This window comes from Rattus norvegicus, chromosome 10 (genome assembly GCF_036323735.1).
Source record: "Rattus norvegicus strain BN/NHsdMcwi chromosome 10, GRCr8, whole genome shotgun sequence".
Lineage (NCBI taxonomy): Eukaryota > Metazoa > Chordata > Mammalia > Rodentia > Muridae > Rattus > Rattus norvegicus.
In genome coordinates this window covers 28811091-28827453 of record NC_086028.1, presented here as the reverse complement: position 1 = coordinate 28827453, position 16363 = coordinate 28811091, and the positions used below count along the sequence as shown (strand labels likewise).

The window sequence follows — 16363 nt, the reverse complement described above, 5'->3', positions numbered from 1 at the left end:
TGTTTTTTATAATTCCCACAGATGAGTGATGTCACTGCTTTTTAACCCTTCTATGCCTGGCTTAGTTTGCTTAACATGAAACCATCTAGCTCCTTCTATGTTGTCCATAAGTGAGATTTCAATTTTCTGTACAATTGTTTTTTTTAAGATTTGTTTATTTTCACTCTATTTGAGTGTTTTCCCCTTGAGGGGAACACTGAGTATGTGCCTGCTTCCCATAGAGATGGAAAAGGGGCATCAGATCCCATGAAACTGGAGTTAAGCCTTATATACTAATTACTACCTCATGGGTTCTGGAAACTAAACGAGGCATTCTACAGAAGCATCAAGTACTCTTAATGACTGAGCCATCTCTTCTACCCAAGATTTCAAATTTCAATTTTCATTCATTTGTCTTTGTTGTTGTTGTTGTTGTTGTTGTTGTTGTTGTTGTTGTTGTGCATTTTCCAGACCAGCTTCTAATTTGTTTTATAAGAGAGGCAAACCTTGAACTCCTGATCCTCCTGCCTCCTCCTCCTCCTTCATGCTGGAATGGCTGGCGGGCATTACCACACTTGGTCCAAGATTTCTATTTTTTTATGGCTGAAAATATTTCATTTGTACATATAACACATTTTCTTTATAGGTAGAGAGATGTAATCCTTGGGTCCTATAAAGAAAGATCGGCATTTGTGCGTTACTGTAACACAACCCCAAATATGTGTGTTTCCATAGATCAGTATCCCTGGTCTACTGAGTCTTGCCCAGAACTTTCTGTAGTGTTCATGCTGTTAATATTTGTCAGCACCAACATTAAACCACAGCCAAATATGGGATACCACAGAGATGATAAGTATCAGCTCTCTCATCAGATGGCCTATATTCCAACCCTATGCTTGAATAATTCCAGACAAGTTACTGAATCTCTCCCATTCTCAGTTTCTTCACCTATGAAATAGAGCCAACCATATGTGTCACGGAAAAGTGATGTAGTGGGACTAGATTCAGTGGCTCACGTAGATGACCTCAGCATAATGCTAGTACCTATGGGCACCAAAGTCACAGTTTGTGTAAATGGGGCAAAAGGAAGCAGGCCAAGCCCACCATGTCATGCCTTTAGTGGGCAGAGGAGATCAACGGGGTCCTCCTGGGAATGTGCATCATGGAGTGAATTTCCATTATCCCAGATTTCTCTTGTCTAGACGTTCCTAAAACAGTGTCCACTCACGAGTAGAGTCCCTATAAGAAGCAGAAAGACCAGGATACCTCCTCTTTCTCCGGTCATCTTTTAAAGACTCTTTGGGCTCATTTCCAAATCTTTTAATTTGGTGTCCAGTAAACAGCTGAGAATTTCTGGGCATTTCCTGTCTCCTTACTCAGTGCTCCAGCATCTTTACTTGGCGCTGCAGAGGAAACAGCCTCTTTCTCACCCTTGTCCCCCTCACCATGTCCCTGTAACCAAAGTGATGCCACACGCAATTGCCAAGCTTGTCCATACTTCTCCCAAGGTCCCACCCAGAGACACTCAAAAATAGAGAAAGAAGGCAGAAAACAGTCCAAGTTCTCTCCTCTGTCTAAATCCCTTGGGACCTGGTCTGTCCCCTCCAAAGCTGGGCCCTAACTCTTTGTCCAAGTACAATTTTAGATGCCTCCAAGGAAAAGAGTCCCACCACTTCCTTTAGAACTCTTTGAAGTTGGTGACCACAATTGAAAAAAAAATCCCCCAAAAGGCTTGTGTGGTTTGGATCAGAAAGCACGAGAGAGGAAGAAGAGGAAAGATGGAGAAATTTGAGCCCTGTATTCTGTATTTCTTTCTTTCCTTCTTTAACTCACACCCTTGTCCAGTGTCAGGCAAAATCCTCTTCAACCTCAGTAGTCATCTCAGATGGCAGAGTCCGTGGGGACCAGCGAGGCCAGCATCAGTTCACCTGATTCAGTTCGAGTTGTGTTCTATGAGAAATGATAAACAGTAAAACAGTGGATTCATTCTGTTGCCCCAAAGTCAAGGAGAGAGGAGGGGAAGGAGACAGAGATAGAGAATAGGAGAGACTCACAGTTATAAGTAATAGGATAGAAATATTTGTCAACTCCCAAACCCCGTGGGGGAGAGACCTCACCGCCTGATCAGGTGGGCACTCCTGAGGCTGCAGAGCGGAGGAGACCACCAACACTGCCCACCCCTGCCCACATCCCTGGCCCAAGAGGCAACTGTATAAGGCCTCTGGGTTCCCGTAGGGGAAGGCCCAGGAGCGGCAGGATCCCTGCGCCTGAGACACCGTCGGAACCTGAAGGAAACAGACCGGATAAACAGTTCTCTGCACCCAAATCCCGTGGGAGGGAGAGCTAAACCTTCAGAGAGGCGGACACGCCTGGGAAACCAGAAGAGACTGCACTCTGTACACATCCAGACGCCAGAGGAAAACACCAAACGCCATCTGGAACCCTGGTGCACGGAGGCTCCTGGAAAGAGCGGCGCAGATCTTCCCGGTTGCGGCCACCGCGGAGAGGACTTAGGCAGTACCCCACGAGCAAACTTGAGCCTTGGAACCACAGGTAGGACCAACTTTTCCCCTGCAAGAAACCTGCCTGGTGAACTCAAGACACAGGCCCACAGGAACAGCTGAAGACCTGTAGAGAGGAAAAACTACACGCCCGAAAGCAGAACACTCTGTCCCCATAACTGGCTGAAAGAAAACAGGAAAACAGGTCTACAGCACTCCTGACACACAGGCTTATAGGACAGTCTAGCCACGGTCAGAAATAGCAGAACAAAGTAACACTAGAGATAATCTGATGGCAAGAGGCAAGCGCAGGAACCCAAGCAACAGAAACCAAGACTACATGGCATCATCGGAGCCCAATTCTCCCACAAAGCAAACACGGAATATCCAAACACACCAGAAAAGCAAGATCTAGTTTCAAAATCATATTTGATCATGATGCTGGAGGACTTCAAGAAAGACATAAAGAACTCCCTTAGAGAACGAGTAGAAGCCTACAGAGAGGAATCGCAAAAATCCCTGAAAGAATTCCAGGAAAACACAATCAAACAGTTGAAGGAATTAAAAATGGAAATAGAAGCAATCAACAAAGAACACATGGAAACAACCCTGGACATAGAAAATCAAAAGAAAAGACAAGGAGCTGTAGATACAAGCTTCACCAACAGAATACAAGAGATGGAAGAGAGAATCTCGGGAGCAGAAGATTCCATAGAAATCATTGACACAACGGTCAAAGATAATGTAAAACAGAAAAAGCTACTGGTCCAAAACATACAGGAAATCCAGGACTCAATGAGAAGATCAAACCTAAGGATAATAGGTATAGAAGAGAGTGAAGACTCCCAGCTCAAAGGACCAGTAAATATCTTCAACAAAATCATAGAAGAAAACTTCCCTAACCTAAAAAAAGAGATACCCATAGGCATACAAGAAGCCTACAGAACTCCAAATAGATTGGACCAGAAAAGAAACACCTCCCGTCACATAATTGTCAAAACACCAAACGCACAAAATAAAGAAAGAATATTAAAAGCAGTAAGGGAAAAAGGTCAAGTAACATATAAAGGCAGACCTATCAGAATCACACCAGACTTTTCACCAGAAACTATGAAGGCCAGAAGATCCTGGACAGATGTCATACAGACCCTAAGAGAACACAAATGCCAGCCCAGGTTACTGTATCCTGCAAAACTCTCAATTAACATAGATGGAGAAACCAAGATATTCCATGACAAAACCAAATTTGCACAATATCTTTCTACAAATCCAGCACTACAAAGGATAATAAAGGGTAAAGCCCAACATAAGGAGGCAAGCTATACCCTAGAAGAAGCAAGAAACTAATCGTCTTGGCAACAAAACAAAGAGAATGAAAGCACACAAACATAACCTCACATCCAAATATGAATATAACAGGAAGCAATAATCACTATTCCTTAATATCTCTCAACATCAATGGCCTCAACTCCCCAATAAAAAGACATAGATTAACAAACTGGATACGCAATGAGGACCCTGCATTCTGCTGCCTACAGGAAACACACCTCAGAGACAAAGACAGACACTACCTCAGAGTGAAAGGCTGGAAATCAACTTTCCAAGCAAATGGTCAGAAGAAGCAAGCTGGAGTAGCCATTCTAATATCAAATAAAATCAATTTTCAATTAAAAGTCATCAAAAAAGATAAGGAAGGACACTTCATATTCATCAAAGGAAAAATCCACCAAGATAAACTCTCAATCCTCATCTTCGATTGGTTTATATACAAGTGTGCAATTTCTAGGCTTGAAAGTAAAATGATACTATCTGGTGCTGGATAGAGGAGCCTTATTTTTTATTATGGCAGCTTGCTATTTTTGTAACATGGTGATTTGGTTGAACACAATAAAGTACAGTAGTAACTGATCTCCCCCTCTTCCTGGATGAGTGAGGAGATGATTAAATGTTGATGTCAGCATCCATGAGCATATTCAGATGAGCTTCTGCTTCTGTTGAAAAGGATGCTGTGTTTGATTGTGGTCCGAAGCTTTGAAGCACTACTTGGCATCTCCTTCCTTGGAGGTCTCACTGTTTAAACATAACAGATTTGATAGCTTGTTGGTAAGGTGAGGTCCAGCTTGTCTCCACTAGGTCATCTTCATGTGAATCTGGTGGTTATACGGTTTTGTTCTAGGGATATTTCATTTTTTTAATAACGGTTTTAGCTGACATTCATGGAGAGAATGAATCCTTAGAACTGTGCCACTAGTGAAAGGAAATCCTGTCTAGAGTATGTTTCTTTACAAAGCTGTGTCACACCATCCTTTGGGCCCTCTGCTGGAAAAGTAGAATCAAGTCTCAAATAATGCCTTTTAAATTGTATCCTCTAGTATTATAGATGTAGGACAGTACTGTATCATACCTCTGTGGATGTAAAATAGCTTGTACCTGCTTTATGATACGTAGTAGTGACCGTGCTTTATCAGAGCTGTTTTTAATGATGTTGCTCAGAATGTTTTCTTTCCAGATGATGATTGAGAAGCTAATTTAAAAAAAAAAATGGTGCCAGGTACCACAAGAGTAACAGAACTGTGCTGTTTTCTCGGGTTTTGTTTTTTTACTTTTTTTTTTTTAATGGAGTATGCTGGATGTCTCTACAGTTTTGTTCAGATGACTGCAGAACCTGGAAAAGCTGTTGCTGCTGTTGATGCATAACACTGCTATTATTGGTCTTTTTATATAAATATAAATATATATATACAGATATATAATTTGAAAAAAAAAGAAATATTTGTCAAGGGTCCTAGCAAGGATTTGACCCTGAGGAAGTCACAATAAAGAATTAAGGAAGCAGGCAGTGGTGGCCCATGCCTTTAATGCCAGCACTTGGGCAGCAGAGGCAGGTGCATCTCTGAGTTTGAGGCCAACCAGGTCTACAGAATGAGTTCAGGACAGCCAGGGCCACAGAGAGAAATGCCGCTTCCAGAAAAAGAGGCAAGAGGAGGAATTAAGGAAAATCATATGACAAAGCAGTAGACAAAGCAAGTAAACACATGCATACATACATGCATACATACATATGTGATAGGTAAATTGTGGCACACACACATGATAGATACACACTTGTGATAGGTAATTGACAAATGGTAAGTACACAGATGCACAGATCATGATACTATGCATACATGCATACTTAGATTATAAATATAAAATTATAGAGAATATGAATGTAATAACAGTGGCAGTCTTTTATTGGGGGAGGGGTATAGCCAGCTTTCAGCCTAAATATTACAGACCAGAGCATCTTTCATCTGTACAACCCCCTAGCCTGTGCACTGTCTCAGGGAAAGGAAAGCATTGTTTCTAGGGCACACATGAGTTAAGGGATGGAAATTACTTACACGGCTGGTCCAAAGGTCACCCAGCTGAGCGGCTAAAACTAGGATTCAAACTCAGAGCCTGTGGCATGATGCAGAAACATGATATCCGTGGCAACGGAGTTATGAGCATGAAGTCAGTCCTCTTGACTACTGACACTGACTCTGTCTCAGGCAAGCCCCATCTTCTTCCAGGGCCTTTGTGTCCCCACACGGAAAATAAGAAAGTCGGACTAGATAAAGGGTTTTCTACAAAGTTTCACAGGGTAAACACTCGAGGCTGGATAGACCAGATGACCCAACTGCTATAACTACTTGACTTTGCTACTATGGCATGAAAACTGCCACACCCTCCACACCAACAAAACGGACATGGCTGGGTTTCAATAAAACCTTATTATAAAAATAAAATCAAATAAAACACAGGCACAAAGTTTAATTTAATGCACAGGCTACAGTTTGCATGTCCTGGACTAGTGTTTTGTTTTTGCTTTGTTTTGTTTTGTTAGGGGTCACTGTTGTTGTTGTAGTTGTTGTTGTTGATGATGATGATGATGACGGTGGTGGTGGTGGTGGTGGTGGTGGTGGTGGTGGTGGTGGTGGTGGTGGTGGTGGTGTGACATTTTAGAAGTTCCTCGTCCTGAATTGTGGTGGTAGAGCTCAGAGAGGCCAGGGCACTGAAGAGGCAGCTGTAGCACATGTTGTTAGAGTGACTCTGGCCTCGTTTTCTAGTAGCTAGCTGGCGTAAAAGAAAACGGACATGTTCTTCAAACATACAGAAAGAAGAACCGTCATGTTACATGCGTAGGCATCCCAGGCTTACACCCTGGCCTCCCAGACTCTCTCCCAATGTGGGACATAAATTTAGCCCCTGGATGACTTAGCAGTTCATCCTCCCCGCCACTTGCTGCTGAGGGTTGCTATAGAGCCCTCCCAGCTCACCAGGGCTGGATGCTGGATTAGGGAAACTAAGCTCATCAAAGCTTATCATAAACAAAAGCAGCCCTGCACAGAGGAAGCTGAGATTCCTCACTCTTGGGAGCCTCTGACATGTATGCTGTCTTAAGAAGTAATAGGTACGCCTGCAACAGCCAGCCATCCCCTGCCCAGAAGAAAGGCTGGGACAGTATTTTGGCCCTCTGACCTAGAGGTACAAAAGTACAAAAATTCTCCTTCGAGGGTCCACAGCCCCCAGGGTGCCTTGTGGAGTAAACGCCTCACACCATCAGCACCTTCTTCTTTTTAGCCTCATTAACGGGGTGTTTTGCAGACAATCTATGCCAGTCCTATTGCCTTGGGCAGATCATTTAAACACTGAACTTCAGTTTCTCTATCTATCAGATATCTACAACAGCAGCATCTACCTAATGTCATTATCAGGATTAAATAAGATGTAGTGAGTCAAGCATTTTGGCCCCATGCCGAGCACCTCCTAAATGTCTTGCAGTCCCTGGCTAATAGATGTTACTGTCGCCCAGCACTTGGCACTTGTCACATATTATCACAGTCCTCACCATGGCCTTGTGAACAGGAACCATGCTGACCCTCCTCTCACTGGTTAGGAAGCCAGGAGCCCAAGTGGTTATGGGATTTACCCAAGATCATAATTTATGAAAGTAGGGCATAAACCCGGGTCAGCAAGATGCCAGACATCTGGCTCTTCATACTTCCCCTATCCAAGGCCACAGTCGTTGCTCTTTAAGGATACAGAGGGTTCATAATGAATCCCAGCCAGTCCTCCTCTCCCCGGCAGAACGACTCCTAGAGGTAGGGCAGGCTGGCCCGAGGAGTGCCTCTGCAGAACCTTCTAGGGAAAATGGTTCTGTCTTCCCACCTCCCTGACCTCTGCTCACTCACAACCCTGGTCACATTTTGGTTTCTGCTGTAATTTCCTTCAGCTAACATGGAGCCTTTGGCTGCCTTTTTTTTTTTTTTAAAGCAATCTCAGTCTGGTGCAGAGAGAAGGTTGCAATGCAACTTTCAAAGCACTTGACAATGCTAGGAGTACCGAGGCCAACTACTCACTGTACAGCCTTGGTTATATCCAGAACCTATCTGAGCCTCAGTTTTCTCATTTGTAAAATGGGTCCTCATTTGAACTTTTATGAGGAGTGTCTGGCACACGGAAGGTTCTCTCTGAAAGGTGTTTTGCCTTCATTCCTTATGCTCAGTGGATGGTGAGTGCTAGGTTATCAGTCGCTTAGTTTTTTTAATTGGATTTGATCTTTGATAACCCACAACACTTAGTGTGGTGCCTCTCATGAAACAGATACACCAAGCGATATCTGGTTGGATTGCGACTAGAAAGAGCTAGACAGAGTAAACCAGAAAGATAAGTAAATGATAGATAGATAGATAGATAGATAGATAGATAGATAGATAGATGGATGATAGATAGATGATTGATAGATGATAGATAGATAGATAGATAGATGATAGATAGATAGTTAGATGATACATAGATAGATGACAGATAGATAGATGATTGATAGATGATAGATAGATAGATAGATAGATAGATAGATAGATGATAGATAGATAGGTAGATAGATAGATAGATAGATGATTGACAGATAGATAGATAGATAGATGATAGATGATAGATAGATGACAGATATAGATAGTTAGATGATAAATAGATAGATAGATGATAGATAGATGACAGATAGATAGATAGATAGGTGATAAATAGGTAGATAGATAGATAGATAGATAGGTGATAAATAGGTAGATAGATCGATGATAGATAGATAGATAGATAGATAGATAGATAGATAGATAGATAGATTGTATAATTCCAGGAGAAAGACCACCTTCCATAAATGTCCTAAGTAAATCACTTCCAGCCTCAGTTTCCCCTCTGTTCAGATTCAGTGGCAGCTTCTCCTAGAGGGCTCACATAAATGGAAGTCTGCACCATCAGAGGTTTCTAATGCAATAAGATGGGTAATGAAAAGATTCTTCTTCTCCAAGCCTCCAATGAGTCAGAGCTCTGTGCTTGGCTTTGCCCCAGGGAGTACCGAGAAAATGAAATATTGTCTGTATCCTCATGACACCTAAACAAATCCATGGGTCAAAACGCAGCCAGAAGGGCAAAGAGGCATCTGCAGTGAGGCTAGGGACAGCGGAGAGCAAAGAAGCAGCCATCGGCAGGACTTGATTAGTGGGGGCCCTGCCTCGTATCTGCTGTTAAGGCTACTACCTGTCTGCTTTGTGCTGGGACATGTTTGTTCTGCCTATGTGAAAGATGCTGGCGAATGAATGACAGCACGTCAGAAATCTGCAAGGATATTTGACTCCCCTCAATGCCTCGATAAGCTCTTCCACATCCTGACACCCGAATGGAGACACAAGTTCTCAAGCTATTCTCTTTGGTAATAAAGATAAGCCAATTTGAATCTCAGATTTGTTCTTTATGACATGTGCATGCGTGAGCGCGTGTATGCGTGCATGTGTGTTTCTTCCCTTTCGGTCTTTTGCCTTCATAAGAAAAAATGATATTGGATACACCAGGCTTTCACATTTCAGACACTGGCCGTGACTATGCAGACACAGCCCCAGAGACTGTGGCGTGCTGTTGGCTGTTAATTAATGCCCAAGGAAGTGAGAAATGGGACACTAAACTCGAAAACATGGCCAGGAGCTTGTTCTTCCTTCTGCCTCTCACTTCCTGTCTCCACATCCCTGAGTTTGTACAAACCATCAGTTTTACCCCAGCTTATCAGTATTCTCCTCTTGCCAGACATCACCCCTGAGAGGAAACAGCTCCAGGAAAGCTCCCTCCTCCTAGCACTCAGGTTGTGTAGGTACCGGGGATGCTCTCTTAGTGCCACATCCCATCCTGGAAGATCAATAAAGGGAGAGCAGCAGAGTGGATTCAGGGCCTTGTCAATCCAGTCAGCACACAAGGGTATCTCAAAAGATCATCTGGACCAGCCTCTCTCTCCATACAAAATAATACGAGAGGCCTCTGAGACCAAGGACAGTCTCTCCTTCCCATTAAGATCTCTGACAGATGGCTGCAGGCAGGCACTGTCCTGGTCCACATTCCACTGTGTAAGTCAGTAGTGGCCATGTTGGTCTTTTTTCTACATCAGAAGACACCCCACATTCTGTGAGCCAGAGAAAAGGAGTCAATGGCCTGACCACCTGTGGCAGCTGCCCAGGGCCCTTTGCCTCCACACCATCTTCACGATGGCAAAATCAATGAGTTAAGGTACCAGGAGCTCCTACAGGACCACACTACCACCAACCTTAAAAACAGGCATCTCTTATTTTTAAATCTCTAAAGGCAGCTTAGGTCAGATCATTGAAACAGGGGCTGGGACTGTTTTCAGGGCTATCTGCATCCCTGTTTGTTTGAAATCTCATAGAAACTCCTTAAAATTGTATATTTTGTGCAACTGGAGAGCCTGTGTAGTTTTGTAGGAGATTAAGATTTTTAAACATAGAGTGGGGGATACATGCTTGCAACGCCAACAGTTAAGAGCCTGGGGCAAGAGGAAGATTATCATGATTTGGGGGCCATCCTGGGCTAACAATAAGTTCTAGGGCAGCCTGGGCCACCTCTCAAGCCTAAGACCACCTCTCAAACAAGCAATCAAAGGCTGCTCAGCAGTTAGAGGCATTTGCTGCTCTTGCAGAGGACTCAGGTTCAATGCCCATCACCCAAATGGTGGCTCACAACCATCCCAATTCCAGCTCCAGAGGACCCCATGCCATCTCTCAACCGTCACAGGCAGCAGGCATGAATGTAACACACAGGTACGATAATTTTAAAAAACACAAATAAACGAAAAGCTTAATCTTCTCCAAAAAGTATAAATAAAAAGACCTGAAGAGCCCAGCTTTATGTTGAAGGCCCTGCACGGGGACCGCCTTGCATGGCACCTGCTTCTTCACCCCTTAATCAAACTACAGTGATTAGCAAAAGCAGAAATGAGAAGCCTGGGTCACGGCTTGTGGACTGGAAGAAATGGGTATCAGGTGTCTAATTCAGCAGCCCCTGCCCTGTCCCCTGCTTTATGTCACTACCATATGAGTAACTCTCTAATCCACTGTTTTCCCATGTATCCACAAAGAATAGTTATGCCTCTCTTAAAGACCTGTTAAAGAATAAAAAAGAAAATAAGCGAGCTGAGTGTAGTGTCTTGTGTCTGTAATCCAAGCACTGGGGAGGCAGGGGACAGAGGATTTTGGAGTTTGGAGCAGTCTTGGCCTACATAATGAGTTCAAGACTAGTGTGAGTGACACAGCAAGACCCAGTTCAAGAAGAAGAAGAAAAGAAGAAGAAGAAGAAGAAGAAGAAGAAGAAGAAGAAGAAGAAGAAGAAGAGAAGAAAAGAAGAAGAAGAAGAAAAGAAGAAGAAGAAAAGAAGAAGAAAAGAAGAAGAAGAAGAAGAAGAAGAAGAAGAAGAAGAAGAAGAAGAAGAAGAAGAAGAAGAAGAAGAAGAAGAAGAAGAAGAAAGGGGGAGGGGGAGAAGGGCAGGGAAATAAGTAAATGTTTGACTATCAGCAGGAGCTCAGCAAATATGGGTCCCTTCCCAGTAGCAGTACCTTGGATCCTGAAATGTGCCATTTAAAAAGGATCCCGAGCTACACCATCCACTCTGTCCCCTATTTTGCTCCTGTAGGAACAGTGACTCTTTTGCAGCTCAGTACTCAGCACTGGAATTGGGAGACCCAGTAACGGGATTCAACTCTGACTCCTAGTTCCTCTCCTCAGTAGGTATATGTACTTGATAAAGGGGGCTCAACTTCCTTTATAACCCAGTCCCATGCTCAAAGCAGAAATCAAAATGAGACTAGCTCTCTCATTGAGTCATGAAAAAAAGGCAACATGAACTTAGCACACAGTCTACTATCTTAGTGTTGGGAGACAGAGAATCTTGAGTTCAAAACCAACCTGAAGATCTTGTTTGCAAAAAAAAAAAAAAATCAAGAAAATTCTTCCCTGGTTTCACACTTTTTTTTTTGTCCTTTTTATAATTATCTACCATTACCCACATCTGGAAATAGGCCTTTGTAGCTTAAGATCCAACATGAGTACAAGGTAATACAAGAAAAGAGCCAACGGACAACAAAATCCCCCAAGCCCCTTCCCCAGGGTGTGACAATCTGTTTGCCCTCTCTCTACTCCCAGAGAGCTAACTAGCTCCCTCTCACCTTTCCCTCCCTCACACTCAACTATCTCTTTAGTGACACTCCCAAGCCCCTACTTAAAATGTCAAGTTCAGACTGGAGATGTTCTCAGTTGGTAGAGAGTATGTGCTTGTCTAGAATGCATGAGGCCCTTGGTTCCATCCCCAGTATTAAAGAAACCGACAATGGTGATACATGCCTGTAATTCCAGCACTCAGGAGGTGGCCACAGGAAAATCGAGAGTTCAAAGTTATCCTTATGCTATATAGTAAGCTATGGGGGCAACCTGAGTTACATCATACTCTGTCATTAAAAGAAAAGAAAATCCAATTCATATTCCTGCATACCCTGTCCTCAATTAATCTTCTCCTTAACTCCTGTCCTTAGATGTCATGCTTCAGATTCTGCTTGTTTGGTAAGCTCCCACTTACAGGTCAGGAATCTGGCTACCCTCCAACTGTTGGAGAACAGTGCCTAGAACAGACCCACTGTCTGCAGGCGGACATTAACAACCGGTGAAGGAATAAGTGAACAACTGAACGGATGGATGGATGGATGGATGGATGGATGGATGGATGGATGGATGGATGGATGAATGAATGAATGAGCAAACAGAAGTTTCTGGGTTTTATCAAGGCCAAAGAGGTTGCAAGGGGGAACTAAAGTATATCCCTGGTCTTGGATGTGACTCAAGTCTCTGCCACCTGCCTAACGCAGGGATTTTCTTCCTTTTGTAGAAACCAGTTGTGTAGAAGTTGCACATCCCTCTGAACCCATGGCTGACTCCAGGGGTCCCCATTAGAGGTAAGCATCCCCACCCTACCTTTTAACTGAAGCGTGAACAGGAGGGAAAATAATCCCAGCGGGGCCCCTGGGGTGTATGAACCCGGATGCCCACACCCGGATCCCCTGCTCTGCTCCCAGCCCCATCCCCGCAGAGGGAGCGGTGCGGGGCGCGGCTGATCTCCAGGCCGACCCGGCTGGCGCTGGCGTCGGGGCTGCGCGCCTTGGCTGGACCCGCATTGCCCCCTAGTGCCGCACAGAGTCAGGGCGCCCGGGCTTCCCCGCCTGATGTCACCGCCGTGCAGTCAGCCCAGAGGCGGCTCATTGAAAGCAGACCCTCTTCGCGATCGCTGGGCGGAGAAGGCACCGCGGTCCGCAGACCCGCTGCGGGCCGGGCACAGCCGGGCACCCCCGGCCCCGCGCCTGCTCCTCCCAGCGCTCCCGCGCCAGCCGGGCCAGGCGCGCCTGACGTGGACCATTAAACTTGGAGCTGCCGCCTCGTCCCCTCTCTCCTCCTCCTCCTCCTCCTCCTTCTGACAGGCGAGCGAGCCGCTGGGTGCAGGCAGGCGACGTGCTGCCGGGCTAGGCTGCCCGGGGGAGATGACTTCTCGCCAGGAGGACGCCTCTGGAAAGAAGACCACGGAGGGAGCAAAGTTTCAGGGTAGCTGAGGTGCCTTGGTCGCAGCCCTTCCGAGCCCAATCTCCTCCCTGGCTATGGAGGGCGGACTTTAAAATGAATCCCGATCTGGACACCGGCCACAACACATCAGCACCTGCCCACTGGGGAGAGTTGAAAGATGACAACTTCACTGGCCCCAACCAGACCTCGAGCAACTCCACACTGCCCCAGCTGGACGTCACCAGGGCCATCTCTGTGGGCCTGGTGCTGGGCGCCTTCATCCTCTTTGCCATCGTGGGCAACATCTTGGTCATCCTGTCGGTGGCCTGCAACCGGCACCTGCGGACGCCCACCAACTACTTTATCGTCAACCTGGCCATTGCTGACCTGCTGTTGAGTTTCACAGTACTGCCCTTCTCCGCTACCCTAGAAGTGCTTGGCTACTGGGTGCTGGGGCGCATCTTCTGTGACATCTGGGCAGCGGTAGATGTCCTGTGCTGTACGGCCTCCATCCTGAGCCTATGTGCCATCTCCATTGACCGCTACATTGGGGTGCGATACTCTCTGCAGTACCCCACGCTGGTCACCCGCAGGAAGGCCATCTTGGCGCTCCTCAGTGTGTGGGTCTTGTCCACGGTCATCTCCATCGGGCCTCTCCTTGGATGGAAAGAACCTGCGCCCAATGATGACAAAGAATGTGGGGTCACCGAAGAACCCTTCTACGCCCTCTTTTCCTCCCTGGGCTCCTTCTACATCCCGCTCGCGGTCATCCTGGTCATGTACTGCCGGGTCTACATCGTGGCCAAGAGGACCACCAAGAATCTGGAGGCGGGAGTCATGAAGGAAATGTCCAACTCCAAGGAGCTGACCCTGAGGATCCACTCCAAGAACTTTCATGAGGACACCCTCAGCAGTACCAAGGCCAAGGGCCACAACCCCAGGAGTTCCATAGCTGTCAAACTTTTTAAGTTCTCCAGGGAAAAGAAAGCAGCCAAAACCTTGGGCATTGTAGTCGGAATGTTCATCTTATGTTGGCTCCCCTTCTTCATCGCTCTCCCGCTTGGTAAGTTGGGGGTTAGCAAATGGGAGATAGACCTTTTCCTATCTTGGTTTTCCTGATGATCTCACCCTAAAGTTTTTTTGTGTGGGTTTGGTTATTTTTATGCCATCAGTGTGTGTTTGGAGATTGGATAATACTATTTGTTCTGCAAGGGCTTTGCAGATTGGGTAACTGGCTAAGAACCAACTCAGGTGTAGGTGAAAAAAAAAAAAAAGCTAAGATACTAGGCACTTGAAATAGAAGCACAGGAGGAGAATCTGGGATGTGGAATGACTCAGTCACTGGCCTCAGTTTAATAATTAAAAAGGACACTGGGCTCCAACATCACGCCAGTGTTATTTCGGTAGTAACGATATATCTGAGAAGGCAGCGTCACTAACGCAGCATACCAAATAGTTTGTAGTTACTGCAGACGCGGCACTGGGGAAGCAGGGAGGCGGCTCCTACAGAGAGAGGCAGTGTTCATTCAATATTTGCAGGGACCACATTTCTCAGCCTTGCAGAGGCTGCGGTTTCCCCCTCCTCCCCCCCCCCCCCCCCCCGCTAGCTCTCTCCTTTCTGCACTGTCCTCGTTCTTACCAGATAATAGGAGCATCTTACAGCCAGCCACACAGCTTCCAAGGGCCTTTAAGTTTCTGAAGCTTGGGATTTCAAAGAGAAACATTCTCAGTTTTCGCCTCCACAATGCTCCCAACTCCAGCGGTTTATGAAATGTTCAGAATTTAATTATAGCTGACCCTCACCTTCAGCGATACGATGCCAAGCCCAGGCAAGATGGAACTCAGTCCCCCGCCCCCACCGTCTACAAAAATGTGTCCGTCTTATTTGGCTTGATAGTCCAAGCCGTGATAAGTGAATTGTTCAAAAGGCTTCCTGATTCCTGACAGGGGGGAAAACAAGGTCCGGCTAGACGGTAAACAGAGAGGAAGGTGCGGTTCACATGGCTTGGGAAATCCTTGTCCCTTCTCTGGTGCATTGATCTGCTTTGATTTCTTCTCCTATCCCTGATGAGAACTGGAGGGAAATGAATGGAAGGATGTGCTCGGGGCGGGCTATCAGAAGAGGGGGCACTACCGAGTACCACAGACCTCATGTACCAGTCATGCCTGCAGGGTCTCAGAGGTGGCCAAGCCCCTCCAGCAGCTTTGACTCCAAAGTCACACTGCTTCTGAGAGAAAAAGATGAATGAAGAGGAAGTAAGTGTTTACCAAGAGTTTCCTTTTTTTTTTTTTTAAGGGAAAAAAAAAAACTCTCCAACATACTGTCTGTGTGATCTTTCCTAAAGAAGTCTGGCAGGCTACTGCCATTCAGAAAAAAATTTTCCCAATGTTGTTAAATAGGAAGAGCTTTCACCAGTGATTGCGTCCCAGTGCAGAATGATTTGCCTTCTCAAGGTCTTGGGACCTTTGGCAGTCTTGTTCTATTAACCATGGGTGACAGCTGTACCGGATCGTCACAAAGATCATGGTTCTGTGTAGGTGTGATTTGGTCTCTTACCGCCATATGACCTTGAGGTAAGCCCTGTTCCTGTGTGAGCCTCGGTTTCCTCATCTACAAAAGGGATTAATTAGTATTCACCCTGGGGAGCTGTGTGGATGTAAGGAGGAAGCAGTGTAAAGTGTGAACCACAGCAAGTATTTAATCAAAATTAGGTGTGAGCACTCTAAGCCAAGCCCCGCTCCACTGGAGGTAGCCAGTAGCTGTGAGTTTCCTCTGTTTACTCTTGCCAATCCAGCACCTGTTAACTTCCTCCCGGATCTACCCACCAACATACAGAGGCTATAGCCAGAGCATGTTTAAGAAGAAAAATAGCCCAGTTGTACTCAGAAATCATCATAGCCACAATCCTTGGCCCTGAGATTCAAGGGAAATAAAAAGCTCCCAACAGGTTGGAAAGAAGAGTCTCAGCTCAAGTGGTACAG

General features: G+C 45.6%; 1 protein-coding gene and 1 long non-coding RNA gene across 6 annotated transcripts in view; one reads left to right on the top strand and one right to left on the bottom strand.

Moving 5' to 3' along the window:
• Adra1b (adrenoceptor alpha 1B) overlaps window positions 1-16363 on the top strand; it is a 118371-nt gene that overhangs the window by 47378 nt on the left and 54630 nt on the right. For 3 of the 4 annotated variants that reach the window (XM_039085165.2, XM_063268387.1, XM_063268388.1), the window contains exons 2-3: window positions 12717-12783; window positions 13303-14444. In XM_039085165.2, the coding sequence (XP_038941093.1) occupies window positions 13496-14444 (949 nt within the window). In that variant the 5' untranslated portion in view covers window positions 12717-12783; window positions 13303-13495. Of the gene's footprint in view, window positions 1-12716; window positions 12784-13106; window positions 14445-16363 lie in introns of those variants that run through there. The other variant, NM_016991.2, reaches the window with a different exon arrangement.
• The window catches only part of LOC108352076 (uncharacterized), an 86361-nt gene that overhangs the window by 35319 nt on the left and 34679 nt on the right, over window positions 1-16363 (bottom strand). For both annotated transcript variants that reach the window (XR_005490142.2, XR_005490141.2), the window contains exon 3: window positions 1813-1929. This is a non-coding gene — a long non-coding RNA (uncharacterized LOC108352076). The remainder of the gene's footprint in view (window positions 1-1812; window positions 1930-16363) is intronic.